Source organism: Rhinatrema bivittatum, chromosome 8 (genome assembly GCF_901001135.1).
Source record: "Rhinatrema bivittatum chromosome 8, aRhiBiv1.1, whole genome shotgun sequence".
NCBI classification, from domain to species: Eukaryota; Metazoa; Chordata; class Amphibia; order Gymnophiona; family Rhinatrematidae; genus Rhinatrema; species Rhinatrema bivittatum.
In genome coordinates this window covers 212355830-212376190 of record NC_042622.1, presented here as the reverse complement: position 1 = coordinate 212376190, position 20361 = coordinate 212355830, and the positions used below count along the sequence as shown (strand labels likewise).

Below are 20361 nucleotides of genomic sequence, written 5' to 3'. Positions count from 1 at the left end.
TGAGGGCCTTATATGAGCTTAATGCTCATGCTGTTTTGGATAAAATACAGACACAATTATTTGCTTGGGGCCCCCTGCCGTTGTCCTTGTTTGGTCGCTGTGCATTAATTAAAATGGTAATTGCTCCTAAAGTTCTTTACGTCTTACATATGACCCCTTGTTGGATGAAGGCAGCTGACATTAGACGGCTCTATGCTGCTATTCAAAGATTTTTGTGGAAAGGGAAGAGGGCACGTCTTACTTATGCCACGCTCACTTATCCCAGGGAGCGGGGGGGATATGGGTTGCCTGATTTTTGGCTTTATAATGCCGCTTGCCAGCTTTGTTTTGTGTGGGAGTGGATTACTGATAATTACCAATATTGTGAGCCTGGTCTCTTGACCCGAATGACTGCCCCCTGGTCACCATTGAGTCTTATTCAAACCAGTGACAGCATGCGCAGAGCATTACTTTTTCCCAAAATACTGCTTTATCCCTGCATACGGGCCTGGCAGTGGCTGCGCTTGCGGGGGAATAGGACGGGTTTAGCCTCCATGTTGATGCCCTTGTTGGGAAATGCGAATTTTGTGCCGGGCAGGGATTGTAGTGCACTGTTTCAATTGTGGGCTCGGAAAGGCGTGGCCTATGTATGTCATTTTTATGACCATGATACATACGCATTGTTAGACTATGCTGCTTTGAGCGCCACTTATCAATTGCCTAATAAAAATTTTTTTGCTTACTTGCAAGTGTGACATTACTTGTTATTTTTGCAGTGGACCATGGAGACTCGAACGGAGGAATCAGCATTCGCCACTAAGATATTTGATACAGATCTACTCAAGAACACAATTGCTGGATGGGCCAAACTGGGACGGTCCATGCAAGTGAATAGTCGCTTAGAGTGTTTGGCAGCTAAATGGTCTACTGAACTCAATCTGCCACTTTCTCCTAAGTACATGGAACAATGCTTTACGACGCTACATCGACAGGTTAAAGATATTGGTCTTCGAGAAGTGCAATTTAAAATACTACATCACATCTATTGTACAGATGTTCGGCGCTTCCAGATGGGGAGTACGGATTCCCCCCTATGTATTAAATGCAAAACAGAAGAGGGTACGCTTCTCCATCATCTCTTTCATTGTCCTTCTTTGACTGCTTTTTGGGATTCAGTATCGGATGTCATCTTAAAATGCACAGCGGTCTCGATACCTGCAACTGGGCAGTTTCTGCTATCCAGTCCTCAGGCCTGTTCTGCTGAGATTAATCGCGCAGAGGATAAATTTAGCAGAGTGGCCGTCCTTCTGGCTTGTCGCACTATACTTTTTGAGTGGGCGGCTCTGGATGTGTCTCCATCCATCTTAGCTTGGTTCCACAGAATGGCTCTCACTCTCCAACTTGAACGGCTTGACTGTATATTGGGCAAATGTAAACTTGATAAACGATACCTTGCGTGTTGGCAAGTCTGTGTTGGTTTGTTGCCAGGGAATGTACAAGAAGGGTTACGAGCTAGTAGATATGATTCTGATTGGCTACAATCTGTGGTCGCTGGGGGGGGGGGGGGGGGTGGGGAGTTGGGGGTGGTATGAATGGTTTGTGATACGAATGGTAAGTCTGGTTTTGGGTTGTTGGATGGTACTGCAAGTAGGGATGGGGAAATTGAGATATGGAAATAAAAGAATTGGGATTGAGCAGCGACTGATGTTTAGGGGCTGCTACCATGTACTCTGTATCTCTGGATTGTACTAATTGTTAAGTACTGTGTTTATACCTGCGGTGCGGGTCTTGTTCTCTGTTGATGCTTCTTCCCAATAAAGAAAAAATTATTTTGAAAAAAAAAAAAAAAGCAACTGAGGAGTCAGTGTGGAAAAGGCACAAAAACAAAGCAGAGGATCCAGGATAGGCAAAGGAGAGGTCAGAGAGTAACAGGGGAAGTGGTGTTTTTCAAGGGTTTATCTAACATACTCTTTATTTTTTTCACAATGTGGGGTGTTTTATCAGGGTTTATCAGTTAAAACTTACAATCAGTAGTCCTAACTACTGTATGTGTCAGTCATGGTTTTTACTGGATCCTGGTTTTGCGAGCCCAGCAATATCCAGGCCAGCATCTACCATTAAGGGCTTCAGCTCCAGTGTTTTATTATCCAGAGTATGAGCATTCCTGGACATAAACCTTCTAGAAACATAAAACAATCTCTTCCACAGTTTCCATTTGATAAATATTATATCTGTGTATTAAAAAAAACAAACAAACAACTAACGTTTCAAGAATAAAACTATTTCCTTTATTACAAAGAATTGATTTTGGATCATTTTACAATACACAGAATGCAGTGCATAATATACAGAAATTTAACCAGAAAAACAACTTTCTTTCTTACAATACATATGCACACTTAGAAATGTAAGATTCCAGGAAGCAGACCGACTAGATAATAAGCAACACCCTCTGCATAATGTTTGCAGATGACAGGAAATGCACCTCCCTCATTCCGCGGGGCACACAGGGATCAATCGTGGCAGGACAGAATCCAGAGGATGCAGCACTCCATGGTTTCTTTACAAGAGAGGTGAGTGGGTGGTCAGGAAGGCCAGAGGATGCCAGCTACACTATGCTGGGGCAGTTTTTCCCAGTCCTGGATTTTTCTCATTTAAATTCTCATTCCAGTGCTTGAGGAATCTGCAGTCTTGAATTTCCTCTAGAACATAGGTACTGGATTCTGGTCCTAATCTGGGATTTTAGACCAGAGGCCTGCACCTGTATGCTGAACATTCACTGTGCACACCCTGAAAACTGGCTGTAAGTTATTCCACTCAGGAATGACAGAAGCGGCAGGATGCATCACTGGAATGGAAACAAATTATTCCTTCCACAGTCAACTGGGAGCTTGAGCTCTTTGCAGGCTTTCTGCCTTCCTCTCTTCCACATCACCGTATTCTCCTCATGCCTTGTCCCATAGCTCAAGGTGTGACTCAAGCTGGGTTGTTGTTTTTTTTTTGTGAGGTTTTCCAGTAGACAAAGGTTCAGTGAAGGGGGAAATATGCACAAGACAAAGTTTAAATTGGGCTCTTAGACTGTATGTTCTTCAGTGACGGGAGACTTTCTGAAATCAGACTCTACACTTGCAGAACTAGGGCAATGGTCATTTTGTATTTAATAAACCAATTTTCAAGAAGATCAAAGCCGTGGGTGATTCTTTTACATGATGTGTTCAAGCCACCCCCCCCCCCCACCACCACTACCTCCCACCCCACCCCAATCCTCTCTCACTATGGGGGTAATTTTCAGTGGTCCTGGGCAGCTTGCAAGTCCATAGGTTTTCTTTTTTGACCCTGCGAGGTAATTTTTAAAGGGAAACTACCTTTGAATATGCACCAGGATGCACACAGCGAGCACAAAACAGCTACCGCACGGGCAAAGTGGGCGTCAGAAAGGATGCAGATTGCTTTCCGCCCTGACCTAACCCTGCACCCTGCAGTAAAAGTCTCCACGCTCTTTCCCCCACATGGAGGGTGTCACGTTTTCAAAAAGCCCTTTTTACAGGCGTAAACAGGTGCTCACCTATATAAAAACCTCTGAAGGCTTTCTTTTGGGCTCTCCTCGCAGAGGGCAATTTTCAAAATCCATTTACCCAGATTAAAGGGATTTTTATTTATTTATTGTTAAAATATTTACGGTATATGCTGCAGCATTCCGTGTTTGAAAATCGCTCGCCCTGCGAAAAGCACGCACACTATGAAGGCACTTGCGGCGGCGAGATTAAGGTGGGAGATGCAAACGTACAGTTTGCATTTTCAAAAGTAAGCAAGCTGTTTGGCATGGAAAAAGTCCCTAGAGAGAAAGCAGCTGCCGATCATCCTGGGGACTTTTTGTCTGGGCAATTTTGCACAGGGAAAGTATGCTCCTCCTTTTCCTTTGTTAACTAGTGCAAACCCCCTGGACTTTACATCAAAACGCACAGCTTGAAAATTGCCCCTAGATGTTCACAGCTAGTGCTGCAAAAAGCCAGAGTACTAAATATAGAAAACCAGACAATATTTCCCATCATTACAGTGTCCCCATTTTGATGAATCTGCAGGGTAAGTCTCCACCCAGCAAGCCTAAGCTCAGGTTATAAATAGTGCCCGGCTGCAGTAGCTCTGGAGAACTGTAATGCTCCTGCCTTCAGAGTGCACACATGTTTGTGAGGTTCCTGGGACTGAGGTCCCTTTATTTAGATGACAATGCATGAAAAGAATGCAGTGGCTGGTACCGTGGCACACCTTCCATATGGACCAGTATTTACATAGGGGAAAATTTCTATGGCTCACAAATTTCTATGTCTACTTATTCATGACCAGAAATGGGAGTGGCACATTTCTACAAATTTTTGCTACAAGGTAAAAACCATGATGGGTCCAACATCTTCAGACCACATCTTTGAGACAAACAGGAAGACCACGCATGGTCCAAAGGTCCAGGAACAACAGAGAAGGAAATGCACACTCCAAGCCATGTCAGAGATAGAGGCAACATTTCAGGCAAATCATTGTTCACTTCATATCACAATATAAAAGAAATAAAACATTTTTACTATTTCAGAAAGCACTCTCAACTCAGGAAGCCAGCTTCAGAGTTGCATCTGTCAAAAGAATGAGGTCATTTGAGCAGAAATAGAAACTTAAAAGCCATAAATCCAGTGTTTAAAAAAAAAATCACAGTGGAATCCAATCAACTGGATTCTGGGCTTCCAGACAAATCTGACCAAGTTTTGCTGGAAACAGAGTTCCTAACTAAGGCTACCAAAGGAGCCAGAATTAGTAGCCCTGAGCTGTTATCTTTAACAAAATTCACAGTTTACAATGTATTTCTGATAGTATCAAATAGTAAGAATTTCCAAATGTAGTTGAAACTAAAGTATTACAGAATGTGCTGGTTTTCTGGATGAGTTGTAAAAATATTCTTCTGGAACACCAACACTTATAACCAGTTACATGGTGGTGCATTGGCCCATTTCTAGGATCACCAGGAGACCTGCGGACAGTAAGATAGCCAGAGATGCTACCATAGATGATATACACTTGATGCCCTGGGGAGGCATTTATTTCATCGTTTAACATTGCTCAATAAGGAAGTGGCTGTAGAGAGCTATTTCGAAATCTATCTATCTTTCTCAAGGGTAATAATGCACCAGGATAGATGTGCTGGGCCATCTGCTGGCCCCTGCCGATGTTAAGTGCCTTGTGAGGTTTAACAATTATTTCTTTGCAGACTGCCTTTTCTGACAGATCCATTCAGTTTTTTGTACTTTGCAGGGTACAGGATGCACATATGAGCCCATCTGGTGCGTCTCCGCCACTTCTGATGAAATGACTTCTGGGATAAGAAACATTGCTGTGCTGATTGGACTAGTCTCAGTGGCTAGCAAAAGCGGTTGTTGAGGTTTCTGCTGCTCACAGCCTGGGTGGCTTGTTCTGGCACCAGCGAGGGGTCAGAAAGGATGGATGTTGAGGTGCTCAGCTGGCGAAGTGAATTCAAGACAGCTGGAAAAAACAGCACAGGGAGATTAGTTAGCATGCTTCACCGAGAATCCTTCATTGGCGGAGGACGAGTCCTTATTTTAGAACTCTTCTAGAAAGGAATTTCCACTGCTGTGTATCTACAGGAGAATCTCCAGAAAATAACCTCCCCTCTTCTTCTAGATAGCCGATAGTTTGGACCTACGATTTTTGTGGATGTTTGGCAAGGTTCAGAGGTTGCTGGCAGTAGCTGTGGCAGCTCAGTGGTTTCCAAAGTTGGGTGTCATCTCCTAGTAGTAGAAAGAATTTGGGTCTGCTAGTGCAGAATGCACCCAATGGATTCTCAGCCTTACAAAATATAAATCCCTGAAAACCATAGGTCCCCAGCTACCAGGACACCAAGGAGAAGAGGGCATTTTTCTTTCTGGAGATTTTCCTATAGGCAGAGCCTTGAAACTGGGGGGGATGTATTACCCCCAGCTAATCCCTGAATTTACTAAGCACAAATGGCTACATTCTCACTAGGGTGCCTAACAACATAGTTACACACATAGATTTAAGTCTGCATAGGTCAAGACGGTTTTCAAACACAAGGTAACTTCCTAAACTGAATTTAAAAATCAAGCTGTTATGCCATTATATATATACTTAGGGGGTCAATTTTCAAAGATCTGCTGAGTGGGCAAGAGAACTGGTTCATTTTTCACCGGTTATCCTTGGCTGGATTTTCAGCTGCAGTTGACAGGCTACATTTGCGGCTGAAAATCTGGCGTAAATTCCCAATACTCGCCTGCAGGCTTCCAGATTCCCAGGTCATCAGGAAAGTCGTCTTCTCGGACCACCACTCACAAGGGTCTAAGAGGATCTCCGTGGAATGGTCCCCACAGAAACCTGATCACTGAACTCAGCGGTGGCCACTCACCAGGTAAGTCTGGGGGATCACTCCGCCACAAAATCTCCCGGACCGTTTGGGGGGCTAAATATAGCATTATCCCCAGGGACTCAGCTCCTGGCTGGCTCGCCAAATGTTACCGTAAGAACAAAGACCCCAGAAAATAACCGGTCCGTAAAAGATAGACTTTATTAGCTAGCAAAGATGCAGTCCTGGCTAGTGCTCAGAAAAACTGCATGCCACTCCCCCTAGGGAGCTGACTTTTATACAGTAATGCTGGTAAAGAGGCGTAGCTTACAGTCAGAGTATATCACACGTCAGAAAGCAGAAATGAAACTAACTGGTATGTAACAAAAACGAAACTTAAGGCAGGCAGTAACAAAAACGAAACTTAAGGCAGGCAGGATACAGCTGCAAGCATCTTATTAATACAGTACATGATTAAAAAGGCCCATTAGATGGCAGTACAGTTCAGTGCTTCTTATTACTACAGTACATGATTAAAAAGGCCCACGAGATGGCAGTACAGTTCAGTGCTGGCTCAGGTAAACAGGAATTTCCAGCCAACGCCGCAGCTGGATATCTGGTGCTAGGCAGGATTCAGAACACCTACAGTAGTACAGCCAGGCACAATTTATCCAGCCATTTGAGTGGTTGGGGTTGAGCAGTCAAATGCAGCCAATTAGCAATGAATATCACGCTGACTGACTAAATTAGAAAAACCTGCCCCAGAAACGTCTGTGGCCTGCTCCTTTTTTGATCGACTAAATTTATGATTTTGACTGGACAAATTTAGGCAGTCAGTGGGTGGGGGATATTTTCAGATGGTTAGATTTACTCTGCCAGAACCTGGTTTTAGCGATGTAAAACTGTCAAAAATTGATCTCTTAGGCAAAGCAAAACAGGGGGTGTAACGTTAGCTGCATTGGCAGTTTGCCATCTCCACACAGACCTTTTGAAAGTGTAAGGTACATGCGTACATCCAATACATGTCCCCCGAATGCTTCTGTTCTATGTGGCTATGGTTGTGCACATCACGAAAGCACGCATATACTTTCGAGTGGTTCAAAAGTAAACTTTCTTATCTGTAATAGGTGTTCTCTGAAGACAGCAGTTCACCAGTGGCATAAGTGGATTATATGACTGCGCTCGGCGCTAAATGGACGATCCTTCCAGAACTTTCTGAAAAGGCCTAAAGGTCTTTACTGTTCAAGTGCGGCAGTTTCCATGCTGGTGCAGCTCCGCTGCTCTCCTCTTAACATAACTTTGACTGAGGCGGAGCGCGGGGGAGGGAGAGAATAATTCCAAATGGTAAGGTTTGTGGGACTGGTGAACTGCTGTCCTCAGAGAACACCTGTGACAAGTAAGCACCTTTGGCTTTCTCTGAAGACAAACAGGTTCACCAAGCCACACAAGTGAGATTTCTTAGCTAAGAACTATCATCGTCAAAAAAATAAAAAATATTGCCAATGGGTAGAAACCATGTTTCTGTTGGGAAAACCCTTTTGTTTGATCTTTTTTGTTTGTTTGTTTCAAAGAATGAAGACAACCCAAAATCACAGAACGAGTCATATGAGGAACGGGAGAGTGATGGATTGAATTGTGCTTTACCCCTCCAAAAAAGCCATGGAGATCCCAAAGCTATTATCCCGTAGAGAGGCTGTGTCTAGTAAATTGTGGGATACGAACGTGTGGCCTAAATTCTATATTATAGCACTGCAGATCTCCTCAATGGAGGAAGACCTTAGGTGGGCAATTGACATCGCCATGACCCTAACATTATAAGCTTTGACATTTAGTTATTTAATAAACTTGCTAGCCACTAATCCACAGAACCAGCCATAGTGGGTTACAACACAGCAATGCTTATCCATAAACTGCTAGGGAACAATTCATCATCATGGATTTGCGCTATATCGCGGATCTATAAATCTGCACAGGCATTAAGATCAGCCCAACAGAGACTCCATGAGGTCCCTTCACCTTGACAGGCACATCTGTTTGAAACCAGAGACCAGGCTTTCTCAGTAGCTGGACCCGCTGACTGTAACCCATTATCTGAGAACCTATGGACTTTAACACGCACAACCACTTTTAGAAAATAGCTAAAGGCATTCGAAACAGAGTCTTAGATCATTCCTAATCTTGTATCATCTTCAGCGAATTAAATGGCATGAAGAACTGAAATGCGGCTTTTTTGTTGTTGTTTTCTTTCTTGGATGTTATTGTTATAATGTGATATCATTAGTTGTTTTTATGAATATTATGGAGCAGATTTTCAAAGCCTACGCGCGCCAAGCCTATTTTGCATAGGCCTGGTGACGCGCACAAGCCCTGGGGCTTGAAAAAATGGGTGGGGCGTGGCCAGAGGCCTCCCCACTGCTGCTGGGCCCGGGCATCGTGCACCGGCACTTGGCCGGCGCGCGCAACCTACGCCTGCCCAGAGGCAGGTGTAAATAACAAAACAAAGGTAAGGCTGGGGGATTTAGGTAGGGCCGTGGGTCGGAAGGAAAGTTCTCTCTGAGGCCACTCCGAAAGCCATCGAGGCTCCCCTAGGACTCGGCGTGTGCAAGGTGCACAAGTATGCACCCCCTTGCGTGCGCCGACCCCGGATGTTATAAAATCGGGCGTAGCTACTAAAATCTGGCCCTATATGTTTGTTTCCCACCTTGAATGGTGGAAAAAACAGGATACAAATGTTTTACAATAAATTAAAAAACACATGACAATAAACACAATACACAATAGAGAAGACCAAAACCCCTAAAAATCACTTGCCCTCGCTCATAAGACAAGCCAAACTACCACTGTATGCCCCTCAACAAGCAGATCTGACTAGGTGTAACAGAAGGAGATGCAAGCTGCTATCCACTTAGAAATGATGCATTTTGTTATTGCACTTCCAGGCTTATTAAGATCAAAAGAAACAAAAAGTTGAGCAGATTTTCTATGGACTTTAGTTTGTTCTAAGCAGAAGGAAGGTCCCTTACAATCTAGAGAATAAAGGTCCTTTTCACCTTTATGGAGATGTAGTCGATGCAAAATATGTGGAAGAGATGATTAATTAAGGTGGAAATTCAACACCGCCTTTGGCAGAAATTTGGAACACCTATGGAGGATAATTTTGTGCAGACAGGAGTTCACTTTGAAAATGCTCAAGTAAATGCCCTTCCTCTCCCAAAAAATAACTCGCACAAAGTTACAACTTTACCTCTTGGCAAAGCATAACTTGCACAGGTTAACTTAGGCGCATATTTTGAAACTAAAAAGGTTTTGCGTGCAAGTCCCAACTCTACCCTGGAATCTCTCTCTCTACTGTGTATGCGTGAAATCAGGTTACGCGCATACCTTTAAGGGTACTGAGCTCTAAGCTCAGTACCCTTAAAGCACCAGCAAACATTCTACACAGCAGCTGTATATTTTGTACACTGTATATATTGTATACTTGTATATAATTAGCTTCTTCTATCTCTCTTTATTTCCTCCACCCCAGTTCAACAGCCCTTGTTAATTGTAACTGCATCTCTTCATCACATTTATTTATGTTCATTGTTGTATTCATTGCACCCCTGTTTTTATGTAAACCGACATGATGTGAGCGCTTCATGAATGCCGGTATAAAAAAACCTTAAATAAATAAAAATATATAAATAAGCTACTATACAACATGCATCAAACCATAGTTTATTGTATAAATGGTGTTGAAAATTTCCTCCATGGAGCAGTATCCTTTTATGATGAAATCTGGCAGAAGATGGTTAAGTTATTAGAACCTGGATTCTGTGGGCTGAAGTCACCACCACAAAAAAAAAAAAAGCCACCTTCCAGATCAGGTACTTGAACCCAAAAGAGTCTGGTGAATCAAAGGAGGTTTTCAGCAGCTGGGTAACAACCATACTGATGTCCCATGATATGATGAGTGGCTTGATAGGTGCTTTCAATTAAAGGAAGCTTACAAAAATGGAGTTCTCTGGGCAGCGCATGGTTCAGAGAGAGGTATCTTCAAAGGATACTAATGATGCATTAGAGGTATCTTCAAAGGATACTAATGATGCATTAGAATTAGGGCATCCCGACAGGTTCCAATTACAAGAAAAGTAGTCCAAGTGCCTGTAACTAAAATCTCAGCTGAGTTAAAAAATTCTAACTTATCGTTATCAATTAAAAAGCAGAATGAAAATACAAACAAAAACCAAACTTTGAAATGTTTGTATGCTAATGCCAGAAGTCTAAGAAGTAAGATGGGAGAATTAGAATGTATAGCAGTGAATGATGACATAGACTTAATTGGCATCTCAGAGACATGGTGGAAGGAGGACAACCAATGGGACAGTGCTATACTGGGGTACAAATTATATCGCAATGATAGAGAGCAGCACCCGGGAGGCAGTGTGGCGCTTTATGTCCGGGATGGCATAGAGTCCAACAGGATAAACATCCTGCATGAGACTAAATGCACAATTGAATCTTTATGGGTAGAAATTCCTTGTGTGTCGGGGAAGACTATAGTGATAGGGGTATACTACCGTCCACCTGGTCAAGATGGTGAGACTGATAGTGAAATGCTAAGAGAAATTAGAGAAGCTAACCAAATTCGTAGTGTGGTAATAATGGGAGACTTCAATTACCCCAATATTGACTGGATAAATGTATCATCGGTACATGCTAGAGATATAAAGTTCCTGGATGGAATAAATTACATTTTTATGGAGCAATTGGTCCAGGAACCGACAAGAGCAGGAGCAATTTTAGATCTAATTCTCAGTGGAGCACAGGATTTGGTGAGAGAGGTAACAGTGGTGGGGCCGCTTGACAATAGTGATCATAATATGATCAAATTTGAATTCATGACTGGAAGGGGGACAGTAAGCAAATCCATGGCTCTCATGCTAAACTTTCAAAATGGAAACTTTGATAAAATGAGAAAAATTGAAAGAAAAAAACTGAAAGGAGCAGCTACAAAGGTAAAAAGTATGCAAGAGGTAAAAAGTGGTCATTGTTAAAAAATACCATCCTAGAAGCACAGTCCAGATGTATTCCACACATTAAAAAAGGTGGAAAGAAGGCAAAATGATTACCGGCAAGGTTAAAAGGGGAGGTGAAAGAAGAAGGATCCAACAGAAGAAAATAGGATAATGCATAAGTGTTACCAAGTTAAATGTAAGACATTGATAAGACAGGCTAAGAGAGAATTTGAAAAGAAGTTGGCCGTAGAGGCAAAAACTCACAATAAAAATGTTTTAAAATATATCCGAAGCAGAAAGCCAGTGAGGGAGTCAATTGGACCGTTAGATGATCGAGGGGGTTAAAAGAGCACTTAGAGAAGATAAGGCCATCGCGGAAAGATTAAATGATTTCTTTGCTTCGGTTTTTACTAAAGAGTATGATGGGGAGATACCCATTCCGGAGAAGGTTTTCATGGGTAATGATTCAGATGGACTGAACCAAATCACTGGTGAACCTAGAAGATGTGGTAGGCCTGATTGATAAACTGAAGAGTAGTAAATCACCTGGACCGGATGGTATACACCCTAGGGTTCTGAAGGAACTAAAAAATGAAATTTCAGACCTATCAGTATAAATTTGCAACCTATCATTAAAATCATCCATTGTACCTGAAGACTGGAGGATAGCTAATATAACCCCAATATTTAAAAAGGGCTCCAAGGGCGATCCGGGAAACTACAGGCTGGTTAGCCTGACTTCAGTGCCAGGAAAAATAGTGGACAGTGTTCTAAACATCAAAATCACAGAACATGTAGAAAGACATGGTTTAATGGAACAAAGTCAGCATGGCTTTACCAAAGGCAAGTCTTGCCTCACAAATCTGCTTCACTTTTTTGAAGGAGTTAATAAACATGTGGATAAAGGTGAACCGGTAGATGTACTGTACTTGGATTTTTAGAAGGCGTTTGATAAAGTTCCTCATGAGAGGCTTCTAGGAAAAATAAAAAGTCATGGTATAGGTGGCGATGTCCCTTCGTGGATTACAAACTGGTTAAAAGACAGGAAACAGAGAGTAGGATTAAATGGACAACTTTCTCAGTGGAAGGGAGTGGACAGTGGAGTGCCTCAGGGATCTGTATTGGGTCCCTTACTTTTCAATATATTTATAAATGATCTGGAAAGAAATATGACGAGTGAGGCAATCAAATTTGCAGATGATACAAAATTGTTCAGAGTAGTTAAATCACAAGCAGATTGTGATAAATTGCAGGAAGACCTTGTGAGACTGGAAAATTGGGCATCGAAATGGCAGATGAAATTTAATGTGGATAAGTGCAAGGTGATGCATATAGGGAAAAATAACCCATGCTATAATTACACAATGGTTGCAATGAAGAAATAATTCTGCAGGAAAAAATAAACTAAAGGAAACTAAAAATATTTTAAAGACAGAAGCCTGAAAATAAAGGCAAAATCAAGCCTTGAAGAAAAAAACGCAGTGGGGACATGGATGGTAAAACCTCCAACTATCACAGCAAAAGGAAAGGAACAGAGGGGAACTGTGGAGCCGCAGTAGCACCCAGACTCATGTGAATGAGTAGTAAAGACCTTTAGGCCTTTCCAGAAAGCCCTGAAAGGAAAGGCGCTGAGCAGTCACATGACCCACTGGTGTGTGTCGGTGAACCGGCATGTCTTCAGAGAAATTAATTTACTTGCATGTGGATGGCTTACATGAGTTAACCATTTTTACTCAAATAAAAGGGTGACTTAAGGGCCTGATTCATTGAAGTCTTTTCCTGTACACACAAATGGGAGAAAAACCTTAGGGGTCGATTTTAAGACCTGCGTGCGTCCATATGCGCGCGGTTCCTGGCGTGCGCGTGCTTGTTATAAAATCCAGTGGCCAGCTCCAATTAAGAAGGGGACTGGGAGGGAACTTCTCTATACCCCTATCTAACCTTCCTACCTTTTCCCCTCTCCTCCCAACCCTTACCCCATACCTATTAGATTTTTTTTAAATTTTTTTACCTTACTGTTCCTTTGGAGTAGCAGTAGATTCCACGTACCGGCAAGCGCTTCCCTGGGACAGCGGCTAATGGTGCTGTCCCGCCCCGCCCCCACCCCTCCCAGACCACGCCCCTGGCCGACACTTCTGCGCGTACCGGATTTTAAAAGGGCCACGCATGGCCCGGCCCTTTTAAAATCCAGGCTTTAGTGAATGAGGCCCTAAGTCTTTGAAAATGTATCTCCTCAGTGTTCTACTTAAGCAGTAGCTTCTAGTGTGGAAAACAGATCTCCCAAAACAGACTGAGCTCTTCAACACACATTTCTTTCAGACAAAGCTTCCATGGGAGGCCAATCATCAAGGAAGCAAGGGGCAATATGTGGTCACCCGATCTTGAAGTTGACTTGAAATTCACAAAGTGAAATACTAAGAACAGAACTTCAGGTTACATAAACCTAGTTAAAAGAAAGGTTAACAGATCAAGATTTTCTCTCTCTTTTTTTTTTTTTTTTAAAGTAGTAAGCGGTAGGTTACTGAACTCACTGGGTCGAAGCGCTGGAAGGGAGCAGTATTGTTCCAACCAGTCCAGGGAAGTGCGGCTCAGATCTTCAATACTTGCTGTGGAGACCATGCCATTGAAGGATTCAAACAGAGGACGGATAATTATACTGAACTGAGGGTGTCAGAACAGTTAAGGAAGGCAAAGACTATAACAGGAGATGCATTGTTTGCATACTAAGACAGTGGAAAAATAGTCAATAACTCTCTGCATTTTACAGAAAGGGTTTAAAAAACTCTCTCTCGTTATTTCAAAATAAAAAGCTAGGGTTGCCAACTGACCGGTATTCAGCTGGTGCTGCTGATTTTCTTGCTTCCTTTCCTTCCCCTGCGGAGTACAGAAGAAGCTGCTCCCTCTCTGCAGCTTCTCCTCCCCTTCCTGTCCCTTGTGCATTCTGCTTGGTGTCATGGGGCAGGAAGGGGGAACAGATGGAGCAAAATCTCCCAGCAATTGCTCTGCTTCCAGAATGGGAATCCATGTCGTGGTCTGGCTGCTTCCAGATAGGTGCGGAAGAGGAAACCACCACCAAGCAAACGGTGAATGATTTTGGAGGGAGAAGTTGAATACTGAAAGCGCGTGAGGTGAGAAGGATGTGCATATTGGATAGGGCGGGGTGAAGTGAAGAAGGGCTAAAAATGCTGGGAGGGAAGCATGAGAAGGGATGAATGCTTGGGAGGAGTATGAGGAGGGCTTGAATTTTGGGGAGGGGAGCGTGAGGAGGCAAGGAGTGAGTAATGCTGGGCTGAACATGAAGAGGGTTTGAATGCTGAAGGGAAAAAATATGTACATAGCAAACAAAACCATAAACAAAAAGCCTAGCTCTAGCTGAGCACTATTTATTTATTTTAAAATATTTACATTTCGCCTATAATGACACAATCATGCTAGGCGAAGTACAACAAATTAAAACAATATCAAGAATAACAGATAGAAGTAAAATACATAAAAATCAGTGTTCACAACCATAAAATGCCATATCTTAAATAGAACTATTTACACACTGGCAGTTCCTATACCGCACGGAGCCAATCTAAGGGCCAGATTTTAAAGGCGCGGCGACACGCGTAAAGCCCCGGGACGCGTCTAAGTCCCGGGCTTCAAAAAAGGGGGCGGGGAGGGGGGGCGAGGCGGTCCGGGGGCGGGGCCAGAGGCAGGCGCAAGAGGTAAAATAAAGATCGGGAGGGGGGTTAGGAAGTTCCCTCCCAGGCCGCTCCAAAATCGGGTGAAGGCCGCGGGCGTCGGCGCACACAGAAAGTAATTTACTTGCATGTGGATGGCACTTGTGCACCCCCTTGCGTGTGCCGACCCCCGATTTTATAACATGTGCCCACCTGCTCGCACGAGTTATAAAACTGGGCGTCCATGTGTGCGCGCCGGGTAGTGCGCACAATTTCTTCAAATCTACCCCTAAGTTGTTAACTCCAAAAGATTCAGTACCTGGGGTATTGTGGGGAATATGTTATCCACTGGACGCCCAATCAGGGACACAATCAGCAGCATGAAAGGCTCTAAATTCCCCTCAGGTTTCTCCACTCTTTTCTCTGTTTCCCTAATTAAACTGGTTTGAAGAAACAAAGTTTGAAGCCTTTTCATGTCTGCCCTAGGACCGAAAAGAACCACAGATGCCGAGCCATAACTCAACCCACTACAGTGTGATATAAATAAAAAATGTTATTATTACTTGGGGGCCGGGGGGGGGGGGGGGGGGAATATGTTACTGGGCTTTGACCATAACTGGTTTTCTTGGTGCCAAAATCCAGAATGAAGCCCTTGTAATAACTGACTAGGCAAAGAAAGTACCTGATCTGTTTGTTTGGTTTTTTTTGAGTAGTCTTACTGCTTGTCAGATGCCATCCACATTACCAATGGGGTTTGATTTTCCAATTTCCTATGGTATAGGCAAAATATTGAATTTTGGTTTTTCCAGTTTACACTTTTTTGGATTTGATGCTTGACCTGGTTGCTGGAGAGTATCCAACACCCTGGAAGGGTTGGTGTGCTAATAAGAGCTATACATAAACACCTCAACCAAAGTATGCAGCTGCATAATTTAGGTGGCGTTTTAGTAGGTAATCCTTCAGGTGCTGAAAGGTAGCAGGTGTTCTAGGGCCAAATTTCCTCATCCTTTTCCTCCTCTCTCATCTGTACCAGCTCAAAAGGCAGACTTCAGGGTATGTCCTCATATTGCGCCTTCTTAAAGGTATCCTCAGATCCCCCAGAGGTTTAGTGAACAAACCCTGGGTCATCAAAATCTATAGTGGTTTGTGTCTGAGCTTCTGCTCCCACTGTTAAAATGGTTCCCTCTCCATCACCCTGCTGGGGAGGTCCTTCCCATAGGCTTCACAGGGTGGCCCTCTTTTTTTCAGCCTCCATTGGTGACAGGACTTCATAAACTAAGGGTTAAGAACCACAATGTCGGGGTTCTCGAAAGGAAACTCCACCGAGCAGGGCAACCTCATCCACAGAACTGAGAGCTATGCACTTGGCGCAACACAACCATGAGCAGTTACCAGATTTTCGAACCTCAGAAAATCCTTTCCAAGGATCACATGGTAATAGGAAGTAGCCAGTGATGACAGATGCCCTTCAACCTCTAGCCGAGAACGCGGGGACATGTCTGTGGACTAATGTGGACGCTGTGGAAATGATGCAGGTATACCTTAGGAGTGAGTCCCAGTCTAACACGGATTCCTTCACTACCCTATAATCTCTAGCCTAGGTGTCTGACAGGGCCCAGTGATTGTCAGTAGCTTTGGATGATATTTCTGTTGTTCTCCAGGCTACAATTAAAGGGACATTGTCAAGTTTCTAGGTTAAACTTCCAGGTTAAAGCACCTGTTAAGCTTTAACCCGTACGTTCTTTGGTAACACCTTATATTTATTTCCTGCCTTATCTTCCTTCCAGCTTGTTGCAAGCTTCCAAGTTCTCTTCCCCTGTTGATTGTAACTTTGACTTATTCCTACCTATTGTTATCTTCTGTCACTTGAATTGTTACTCCAGTTATACCCTTGTTAAATGTAAACCGATCCGATATAGTTATTTACTATGAAGGTCGGTATATAAAACTGTTAAATAAATAAATAAATAAGATCAGTAAAATAGAAATCTGAAAGTTAACCCAATATTTTTTTTTTTGCCACTTATTTAGTTATAATTCACACTTTCTTAGTCTTGTAGCTATATTATAATGAAAAATGTGAGAGATTTACTACCATACTGCGCCATATATTGAGAGCGGTTGACAAACATGGTGCAGCAGCAAAGATATGCAAATTGAAGCAACACCGACTGACTCTTTCCTGCTGAGCCAGTTCCTGTTGAGCAGCTGCTGAGTCTCTGTTGACTGAGTTCCAGAGCTTTGCTGCTGCACCATGGACGTAAACAGAGGTCAGGAATTTTCAAACTCCCATTCTATCAGCTCTGATGATGTCCTTTTGAATGGAAGTGAGAGATGGCTTTGCACAGGGGAAATGGTGCTGGTGACCAGAACATGCATGACATTGTGTTACAAATGGAGAGGAGAAACCGAGCCATATTGATTGTCCTAATAATCATCAGGTGAGTGCATGTTAAAATATTTTGAAGCATGGTACCAATCTTATCAATACTACTGCACCACAAAACACAAAACTGCAGCTTGATATTAGTCTGCCCCCATGACTCACTACATAAATATTATGCATGCCTAAGTTGCTTGACTTGCAAAGTATATGACTTGTTTAAAACACAGAAGGCAATGAAATGCCCATGCACACTTTAGCAGGCCCACCCTAACTCTGCTCCTGGTGCCATCCCTCCCCCATATATTGGGGGTGTAGAATTTTCTGAAAGCATTTTTCTGCAGGTGAATATCTGTCTAGCCATGGAAACATCTTCTGAAAATTGCTCCCATAGTTACTTTTCATATTTTACATTTACTTTTCAACATGTCTTCCTACTGTTAGAGTTGCATTGGGCTCCAGATTAAAAATAAGTAAAATTACAGGACTTTGCTCTAAGTCTTTGCTGTTTCTGTGATTTTAGAATGTGAACCGAGCAATTTGGTTACCGCTCAGAAAACCAGGAGAAGCCTCAATAGCAGCGCCACTTTCTGGACCAAAACTGAGGCTTCAGACAACAAAAAGGGCAATTCTCATACCACCCACTTAGCTGCAAAATCCGCGGGTATTTTAACCCACAGACTTAACATCGCTTGTCAATGTGAAAATCCGTGCATACTTTCACTTTGAAAACTGCCCGAGGAAAATGCACCCGCAGACACTTCCACCTCCTTTTTCTGAAGGTGCCCTTTCCACCTAAAATGTGCATACTTGTGAAAATACAAAAAAAGTATGCATGTTGTGGTAATCCCAGGAACAGCTCTGCTAAATACCAATTCAAGTTGCTCCACATGTACAAGTTACAGGCTTTTATATTAACTTGTACTTACATGTGTAGCCCAGAGCTGAAGGATTTTATGCCCTCCTGGGGCTCTCAGAGGTCTGTCCCTGCAATGACTGATCTAAAGTGAGCTGGGAGGGGACTTAAATAGTGGGGAAAAAATATCCTTGGGAAGGTGCAAATGAAGGCTTATGGCGGCATAGCCCAACAGAGACCTATTCCGATGGAGCTGGATCCGTAAAAAATGAAAAAGCATAAAGATTGTCTGCACGTCGTCTTCCTAAGGAAGAGCCAGGTGTTAGATCAGAAAGGATACGACCCAGAACTTCCAGTTCTGTAGGGTGCGAGACTGGACATATTCATCAAACATTTTCCGCATCTGGTCGAAGCGCTGGCGTGTGATGGGAACCCCCGTGGCAGGCAGCTGCTGCTGGCACAGGCTGCGGGAGAAGAGACGCAAGGTCAAACAGAACAAGACTGCACCTCTTGGAGAAAACAGACTTTTTGACTTTCTCTCTTCCCTTTATCAGTCCCCTTCTCCCCTGGGCTCCTTTGTTTTTCCTTCTTCCTCCCTTCTCCATCAGCTTGCCCCCCTCTCCCTCTCACACAGCATCCTCTCTCTCACCCTCACTTGCCAAGCCTCATCCTTGCACTTCAGTCTCCCCATTATTTCCCTAAAGCCTCGTCTCGCTCCCAAAGCTGCCTTTTTTAAATTCCCCACAACCCCCCCCCCCTTACTGCCGTTGTCATACTTGATTGTAACATTGAGCTCTTCAATCTCTTCTCGCAGCCGCTGGGCCTCATCCTGCATCTGAGCCCTCTCCTGCTGCAGCTTTGAGATGTAGTCTGCAGTCTTCTGTAGCGTTGTGGCTTTGCTGACCTACATCCAGAGAAATCAAGGGGAAACCTTAAGCTCACCGGATTACATGTTTATTGCACTCTATATCCCCTTCCTCGCCCCTGAAGTATGGGAACAACAGGAAAAGTGGTGCAATCTTGGAAGCATTCACAGTTTGACTTTATAATCTTCTCTCCCTGCTTCCTAAGGGAGCCACCATTATGCACAATCCACTTCTCATAAAAGATCGAATCATGAAAGTCTGCTTTCACTGCTGGCTTTTAGAAGCAGCATAGGAATGTAGTAGATGACGGCAAATAAAGACCTTGGGTACTGTCTCCGTTACCTCCCCCATTTCCTCTCTCCTGCAACAGCCCCTTCCCGATGCTGAGAGAATATGGTGCAGTCATGACTTGCCTTTATTCTGGGGATAGGGTGCACGACTTTTACAGCCTTCCAAATCTGTCATCATAAGGAGGCGGCTGACCTGAGCTACATGCCGATTCATCTTCAAGTCTTTCGTCTTACTAGAAAAGCTCTTTCACTGTCACAGGGTGACAGTGAAAGAGTCACTTATCTTTCGCGTGTCAAACGTCCCTTATCGCACGCGATAAGGGACGTTTGACACGCGAAATGTCCCTTATCGCGTCCGATACCAAAATGGGAGCGGAGTCGGCCCCCAGAAGAGGAGGAGTCTGGGCGTCACCGGGGCCGACTCCGCGAAGACACCGCGGACGACGAAAAGGTAAGGCCCTTTTCGCGTCCGAGTTCGTGCCCAATAGCTACACCTTCTATGGTGGCGCCATTGGGTGCGAAACTGGCAGCGATCGCACCGCGATGGTGCGATCGCTGCCGGCTAGCGCAGGCCCGCCCCTCATTACCTAAAGTATCGCAGGCCTGCGATACTTTAGAAAATGAGGCCCACAGTCTGCCTACAGGCTGGATGAGTTGGTAGCGAGTACAGGGCCAATGTCAGACACACTGGAGGCCCAGGGCACAAACAGAAGAGCAGGTCCAGCCCGTGCCAGGGGCCCTGAAGCTCTGCCTCACTGGAATCACTGAGTTTTGCCAAAGGGGCTCCTTGTGGGTGCAGGGCCATAAGCGACTGCCCTACTTGCCCTCCCCAGAATAAAACCTGGGTGAGTATATACTAGTCTCTCATCTTCTACCCCTCTCAGGGACCCTTCATACAAGTTTCTCATCTCTTAGCCCCCTCTCAGGTACCCCTGCTTACAAGCCTTTCGTCTCCTGCCTCTCA

The 20361-nt window shown here is 43.9% G+C and overlaps 1 protein-coding gene across 1 annotated transcript in view; it reads right to left on the bottom strand.

Moving 5' to 3' along the window:
- Positions 1–3242: 3242 nt before the first annotated feature.
- MLXIPL (MLX interacting protein like) overlaps positions 3243–20361 on the bottom strand; it is a 314897-nt gene continuing 297778 nt past the window's right edge. The window contains exons 18-21 of the mRNA XM_029613542.1: positions 19018–19145; positions 18582–18705; positions 13869–13998; positions 3243–5505 (exon numbers count right to left, since the gene is read on the bottom strand). Coding sequence (XP_029469402.1) covers positions 5384–5505; positions 13869–13998; positions 18582–18705; positions 19018–19145 — 504 coding nt within the window. The 3' untranslated portion in view covers positions 3243–5383. The remainder of the gene's footprint in view (positions 5506–13868; positions 13999–18581; positions 18706–19017; positions 19146–20361) is intronic.